At 39.2% G+C, this 7,666-nt stretch overlaps 1 protein-coding gene across 1 annotated transcript in view; it reads left to right on the top strand.

The window, feature by feature from the left end:
- Positions 1–7,666, top strand: part of CCDC34 (coiled-coil domain containing 34) — a 17,724-nt gene that overhangs the window by 169 nt on the left and 9,889 nt on the right. The window contains exons 2-3 of the mRNA XM_010004261.1: positions 3,742–3,919; positions 5,242–5,349. Coding sequence (XP_010002563.1) covers positions 3,742–3,919; positions 5,242–5,349 — 286 coding nt within the window. The remainder of the gene's footprint in view (positions 1–3,741; positions 3,920–5,241; positions 5,350–7,666) is intronic.

Here is a 7,666-nt window from a genome sequence, read left to right as displayed (position 1 = left end):
AGGAGGAGGAAGAAGAGGAGGAGGAGGAGGAGCAGGAGGAGCGGGGGGCCTCCCGGAGCCCGCCGGGCGATAGGTAACCCTGCGTCTGGGCCCGGGCTGGGGCGGGGAGCCCGGGCTCCCGCACTCGCCTCCTCCGCTTGAGGCCTGTGTTGGGGGCGAAGGATTATCCCACGTAACTACGGATTTGTTGGCAGAGATAAGCGCTTCAGGGAACTCATTCCCTTGTTGTGGTGTCCTGGTCTTTTCTATGGGCGGTGAAGTGTTTTCATGGGTTTGTAAAACGCCTGTAGGCTGCTGAGCAGAGCCGCGGGGTCTCTGCACGTGGAAAAGATGCATTTATTCCCTTAATCCTTTTCAGTGTTTTTAGAGACTTAACGGGCTGTTTTGCTTGGTGTATGTACCTACATGCAGCGTCAGGTTTGTGTGTATCCATTGCACGGTTCTTGTTCCCGTGGCCTGATTTCATTCCCTTTTAATTACATGCAAACTGAATAGGTCTTTTTTCCCTCGGGATCTCCTCTGCTTGACAGGAGAAGAAACAATCCATACACCTCCCTTTCAAATAGAAGGCAGGAAAGCAGGGAGTGCCTGGAATGCAGCCCTAGCGATGGAAACTTCCCAGGTCTGTGCAGTAACTGGTGGTGGATGTAACTGACAAGGCTGAACTGAACTGAAAGTGCCAGTGGGGAAAGGGAAGGACAGCTGAACTTCAGGGGACTGCTGGCTTCCAGCGTGGGGTTTTCCACCTCCTGTGGAGAGCACATCTCCCAGCTGGACTGAAGGAGGATGGGCCACATCAGACTTTTATTGGAAAAGGTTCTGACAGCCCAGGACAAGTGTTCAGGTGTAGTCAGAAATAGAAGCTTCAGAGTGAAAAGGGTATTAGCCTGTTTATAGTCCCAACTTGAAGATTTCTGTTAACATTTCCTTTTACTCCTTCCCAGTAACCAATTTTGTTGATGTACCTTGAGGTTCTGTAGCACTAAATTGGAACTACTGTGTGTCTTTGCAGCTTGAGATGCTACTTGAAGCAGCTCTCAATTTTTGGGCCTGTTGCTGTAGTCTTCCCTGGCAGTGGCAGGGTGCAGCTGCTAGGACCTGAACTGGAACAGCCTCCTTAAACTCTGTGGGCACAATATATACTTCACTCATCCAGACACTGTGTCTGAATAATACTGCTGCTGTCTTATAATAAGTGTTCATATAGCAGCTTCCGTGTAGAGGTGCCAAGATCTCAAAGGTATAATAACAAAAAACACTTCTTCTTACACAGCCGCTCCCCCCCCCCATATGCACACACTCTCTCAAAGAGTCTTTTTGTTGTTGTTGTCTTAAAACTACACAAAAATTAGCCAGAGGCAGGCATTTAACGTGGGAAAAACAGTATTTGCAAAAGAGAGAGGCTGAAAACAAGGCTTTGTGAAATGGTGTTAGGCATTTTCATACTTTATTATAGATCAGTGTTATGTTTGATGGCATGACTTAAGTGAATATATATGGTAAATGATAATCACAGTGTTTTCTATTAATCAGACTTAGTTCTAATGCCAAATGTAACAAATTTAATTTAAGATATTTAAATACAAATGTGCTCTTGAGAACGTGGTACTTTGAGGAGTCTGTTATTTTAATTATTTTGAGGAAGGCCAGAACTGTGAACATGCTAACATTTCAGAAAGTGATCCCATGAAGTTCAAGGTTGTTGTGGCTAAAATACATAATCATTGTGCCAGGGAGAGTGTGACTGGTGGCTGGGATGCACACTGAGGAGGACTGTGTTCCAGTCTGTGCTCTGGTACAGTCTGAGAGCTGTAAACAAAGGACTGCAGAAGAGGAGAAATGTTTCTCCTGACAGTTCTTCATATTCAGCTTGTGTTTTCCTCTGTTTAACCCTTGTTTTATGTTCTTACTTGCAGACAATAAGTTTTTAATTTATTGCTGTGAATTATTTTTTGAGAAGTTAACAGCTTGAACTTTAAAATTACAGATAAAGAAAAACACCTAGTAAATAATGTTTTTCTTAATTCATTCCTTCTACTAGTACTTTTTCTCAGGTTAGTCTAATGTGTCAGCATTGTTCTAGTACAAAGTACCATAATGCAAATTGAGCACAGCAAAAGAATGTGTGGAGGAAGTATCCCTGCCCAAAATGTCAAGTCTGGACAAAGCTGTGTTGGTTTCCTGAATTTGAATACATAATACTTCTATCCTTATCTTTAATGAACTCTCAGAGAGTTCTTTTCTAACAAAATGTGTTACTATGCATACCTCAGTGGCATCCCTTATTATATGTACCTGTTTAAAAGCTCTCTTCATTAAGTTTTTGGGCTGTGGCATAAAAGCCCCAGGGTTTTGCAGAATGTGTTGGACAGCTTGGGAGGGCTGGGCCTGTGATGCTGCTGTACAGGTGCTCTCGGTGTGTCAGGGTGTTCTAGCAGTTCTGGTGTGCCACATCTCTGTGGCAGCATGCTATAAAGAGGGTGGGGGGCTGATTCAGGAAAAGCAGTGCTTTTTCAGGTTAGTTTCAGGTGAATCAGTTCCCCAGGGCATGTCACAGCATGGTCCTGTTGGCACACAAATGGGTGACAGCAATGGAGAAGAAGAGTGGCACAAAACTCCTTAGCACTAACTGTCTCCAGATGCTTTGTAGTACAGAAACGTTTGTCCTGGTTTGACTGAGATGTAAATGCTGCACTGCTGTTCCCTGAGGGCGTGCAATACTTCTATATTGATAGAAACCAAGTATCTTAAAAGACTTACTTCAGAAGCATTGACATAATATACTTGTTTAGATGGGTCTTCTGTAGCTTAAATTCAGCAAACAGAATTACTGTAGTGGAGTATGTAGGTAGATGTTTCCAGAGCCCATGTATCCATATAAAACACTAAAGTGAAGTTCAGTTTCACTGCTTTGCTGTTAAGAAAAAATTCTGTAGAAGACAGAAGAAACCTTATAAAGAAATCTATTGACATGTTTTTAATTTTCATTGACTTAGAGCCTAATATTCTGTCTTATGAAATATTACAGGTATAGAATATTATAAAATATATATCTGGCCTGGGGCTAGGATTGCTGCATTATTAATGAGTAAAGAAGTTATGAGTGAGTTATGCAAGGTATACTATTAAAGGCCTAATAGAACCTTGTATAATATCATCAGGTATTGTATGCAAGCCATATTTCTTAAGTTTGTTTCCTGTGAAGGGTTTTTAGGGTGGAAAAATACCTATTAAAGTGAGTAATTCTTAATGCTGTTTGATATAATGAATTCAGTTCCATAGGGCTTCAAAGAAGAACAAATGTTCTTGCTTGTCCTTTGCTTATACTAAAGGCCACATGATCCATGGAGTCTCTCTGACCAAGGACAGAATGTTAATATTAAATTTCTGATTTCCCTTGGTCTCTATATGGGAAAAGGAAGGTGACACTTTGATGTTTCTGATGTTAGATTTTGTTTAGTTCATAAAAGGTAATGCTTGAATCAGTTCCACAGTTTGGAAAAGGGGGCAGAAAATCACTAAGGAGCTAGAATTTAGTGAGTAGAACAGAAGGGGAGTGGTCAGAGGTACTGTGCATGTGCCAGTTATCCATCTTGAAGATGGCTAAGCTAGTAGAAAAATAATGGCATTGTTGTCACAACCTGCCATAAATGTCATTTTTCAAGGCAGTAGCACTGCTTAGCCATTCAAGCAGCTACATGCCAGTTAACATGCTTTTACTGTTGTTTTTTTCTAATTCAGGAGAGCTGAAGACTCTGAAATATCAGGAGAAAAAAAAGAGTCACCCTTAAAAGATAATCTGTCACCATGGGAAGAAAAAAAAGAGTCACCTTTGAAAGACAACCTGTCACCATGGGAAGAATGGTTCATTGGCAAAGAGAAGGAACTACGTGCTCGCTCACAAGCTAAAGCTCAAGAGGTGAATGCATCTTACTTTTATGTGAAGTATAAGGCAAGATAACAAGAACCAAAATAAGGGACTTACTTTTAAATTTTGATTGTGGCACCAGTTGTTTCTGTCCATTATCTTTCAGTGTCCTGGGCCTCCACAGTGTTTGTGTTTGACAGTGCTGATGTGATTCATGCTACACTCATCCTTTTTGTTAAATGTTATGATTTATTGAAGTGGTGCTGTATAATATTCTGCTTATCCAACTGTCAGTTAATGGTTAGGGTTTAAAGGATTAAAACATATTTTTATAATTGGTATCCTGATTCCCATCATGGAATACGATGGATATGACTGCATGCAGATAGTAAAACATGACAGGGCATGTGCTGGGTGTAAGCATGCCAAGCTACTTGTTTAGATATGAGGCACAGTTTTGTTACCCACTTGGTGTGTAATTATACAAATGCTTGGTGTCCTTTCCCAGCATAGGTTTCCTTGTCCCAGCATTTTTTTCCCCTCCTTCCATCTTTTGCCCCCTTGCAAATGAACACTTCTGGAATATTTGGACTGGGGCAGAATTCAGTGAGCACATTTTTATCTTTTCTTGATTAATATGTTTGTAGTTGCAGTTGATTAAATTATACTGTTGTTTAACATCAAATTGCAAGTATTGAGTAGTGGTTAGAACAATCACATCCAAGTTAGATAGTTTCTCACTTTAGTTACTGATTCACTGTTTGACCTTGAGTCATGTCCTAACCTTTTTGTGATTCACTTGGGGATTTTGTGATTCATCTCTGTAAAGTGAAATTATTTTATCTTTATAGGACATACAGTAAATAATTTCAGGATTTCTTATCTTACAAGTAAAGCTTCTGCTTCAATGTTTGCTAAAATCTGCAATAATTTTGGCTTTAATAAGTTTTGTATTAAACCCTAAGGTTCCTGTTATTCAGGTTCTGAACATCACAGGTAATATTTCACTTAGCTATCAATGCCTTCCTGAATGCAGAGGAGAAAACTGTAAGCATTGTAGAAAAGTACTACTGCAAATTAAGATTCTATTGACTGAAAGGACATTTAACTAAGTTGAGTGATTTGTTACACTGGATTGTTTCCAAAGCCTATTTAAAATACATATTTCCAGTTCATTTCTAAAATTATGTATTTCTATTGATTGTATTTAATGATATTTGTGTTGACTGTCATCCGTATCATCCAAAATCTTAACAAAGGAAAAATTTCATAATGTAATGCTTACATTAGATGAACTGCAGCACTGTTCAGTGCTGAGTGTGCTGGTGTAGGTGGGCACCTCAAGTCAAGATATGTACTTCTTCTTATATTAGGAAATGAATATACAGCTTGAGAAGATGAAACAAAAGCAAGAATGTGAAAGGAGGAAAAGGATAGCTGAAGAGAAGCACAAGGAGTGGGTCCAAAAAAAAAGAGAAGAGGTAAATACTGCCTTGACTGCAAATCTAGCACATATCATGCTTAAGTAAACATATGTAAAACATACTTGAACTGTTTGGGACAACAATGTTTTTAGTTCGCTGAATGAATGGCTGTTTTAACTGAAAATTATAAAACCACACCAACACAGTTAAACATTTTTCCAAGACTGACTTCTTTTTTTTCCATAAGGTATAAAGAGATTTGTTTTCTGAGTAGTCAGATAACTGACAATTGACCTTCTGCTAATTATAACTGGAGTTTTGGTTTTCAGTATATCTTCCTTTTTCTGACTTCCTAGATCCAATGCCCAAGCATTTTGGGTAAAGTGTACATCTTAACTGTCTGCAATGTCTTGTACACCAAGTAGAGCCAGAAGAAGGTTTTAGTTGACTAGCACTGTGGACAGGCAAATAGTATGGTAGAATTTAGAGGGATAATTGAGGTGTGAGGCCAGATTCAGGAAATTCTCAGTAGACCACAGTTAGCGACTGGGAATTCCTTCATCCAAAAAGTAATTTATGAGTGGGATCAAATATTTTTTTTTAAGCTCTCTTGAGAGGGATGCCTAAGTCCAGGGTTAGAAGCAACCAGAATCCTGACCTCCATGGGGCACTGCACAGTGTGCTCCCTGTGACACAAAGCAAGCATGTGTTTTGGGTGGCAAAGATAGGAATGTTTGGGGGGCTTGGGCTTGTTCAGCCCTGAATAGTTTGTGGGCATATGCATTAATTGTCTTGTGGTCTGTAGCAATACCAGTTGTTTACAGTTCTATACTTCTAGTTCTGAATAAAAGGAGATGAAAATTCATTTAAAATATCACCATGGCACTAGCTGGGCTAGATGTCCAGACTTCATATATTTGTCTTCATTTCAGAACTCCTTGAAATTCAGTCTAGAACCACTAGAATAACCTGTGTTTAGATCTAACCTAATTACTTTTAAGACTCAGTGCTGACTGGATGATTGGCATAAACTTGCCTCAAAACCAGTCCTGCTCTCAGCATTTATTATGATGTAGAAAGGGACCTTTCTTACTAAAGTATACAGCAGAAAGTAGAAGATTCATTATTCAACACAAACAATACCATTTTCCTCTTTTAAAATGCAAATGAAGTTATAGATGTCTGTAACTATTCATTGGCTTGAAAGAGTTTGGGCTGCCTGTTAAAATTTGTTTACAAACAAAAGTTCAAAACAGTGAAAGTTCTCATTTTCCCTCCTTCCTCTCCTCCCCCCCCACTTCAACTTCCATAAACTTCAAACTGTTTGGGTCTTCCAAAGATCTGTGTGGATTTACTGATTAACTTCTTTTCTCATGACAATGGGAATAGGAGGTCTTTTTTTATGGTAATCACATCAGCACAGACGACAAGGGAAAAAACATATTTGTGTCTGGACTTTATCATATTGTATTTTTGAAGGATAAGGTCATCCTTAGGCCATGTCCCAAGCTTTTACCAAAAGTAATCTGATTTTCATTTAAATCCGATGATTCACTGGCTAGACTTTTCTGTAAACCACACTCAAATCAAGAACACACTAAACTTAAAAGCTTAGCTGTCTGTAGGGTATTAACATTTGTATTGCATGGACCTTCAAATTTCCACAAGATTATGTGTGGATCAGTACACAGACTGAAGGACAAATATGTCAATTCAGTGGCTAAGAAGGTGTTTAAAATTGTGTGAAGATTTCACATGAAGTTAAAGTTTAGATTCATGTGCACTGACAGTTGCTGTGATTTTCTTGGGGAGCATGAACACATCTCATATTTGGGAAAGCTCACTTCATTTCCTCCTAGAAGGTTGTAAAGGTGCTCCTTGAAGCAAAACTCACAGTATTCACTAAAATATGCATTAAGCAACCTTCTTCATAACCAGGTGCTGATTCTGAGCCTCTGTGTGTAGACTGCAGAAGATGCTTTACTTGAGAGGACCCAGTACTTTTGGGGATGGTCATGATCCCAAGTCTGTCTCCTTTCCCATTGGGGAATACTGAAGGAAGTAGGATATGGTTGAGTGAACATGAAACTTTCCTTCATCTTGAGCTTCCATCACCAGGAGACACTGCATCTTCTTACTGTGATTGTGAGAGATACATTTATGTTAGCAGTAAATGTTTGTAAGAGCATAAAAGTTCTCTGCCATGCATTTTGTTGCATGACAATGCCAGTTGTGATGCTGTGTTAAAATATAGCCCTTTAGGGTCAGGTTAGGCAGCAGAGCTTGAGTACTAGTTTTGTTCCCTGAAAGTTAAAATTTTTATTGTTTAGAATATATTTTAAACTATATGCTGTGAATTTTTTGTATTCTTCCG

Source organism: Chaetura pelagica, unplaced genomic scaffold (genome assembly GCF_000747805.2).
Source record: "Chaetura pelagica isolate M959 unplaced genomic scaffold, ChaPel_1.0 scaffold119, whole genome shotgun sequence".
NCBI classification, from domain to species: Eukaryota; Metazoa; Chordata; class Aves; order Apodiformes; family Apodidae; genus Chaetura; species Chaetura pelagica.
Note: the sequence above shows the minus strand (reverse complement) of the source record. Positions and strands in the feature narration are given on the sequence as shown.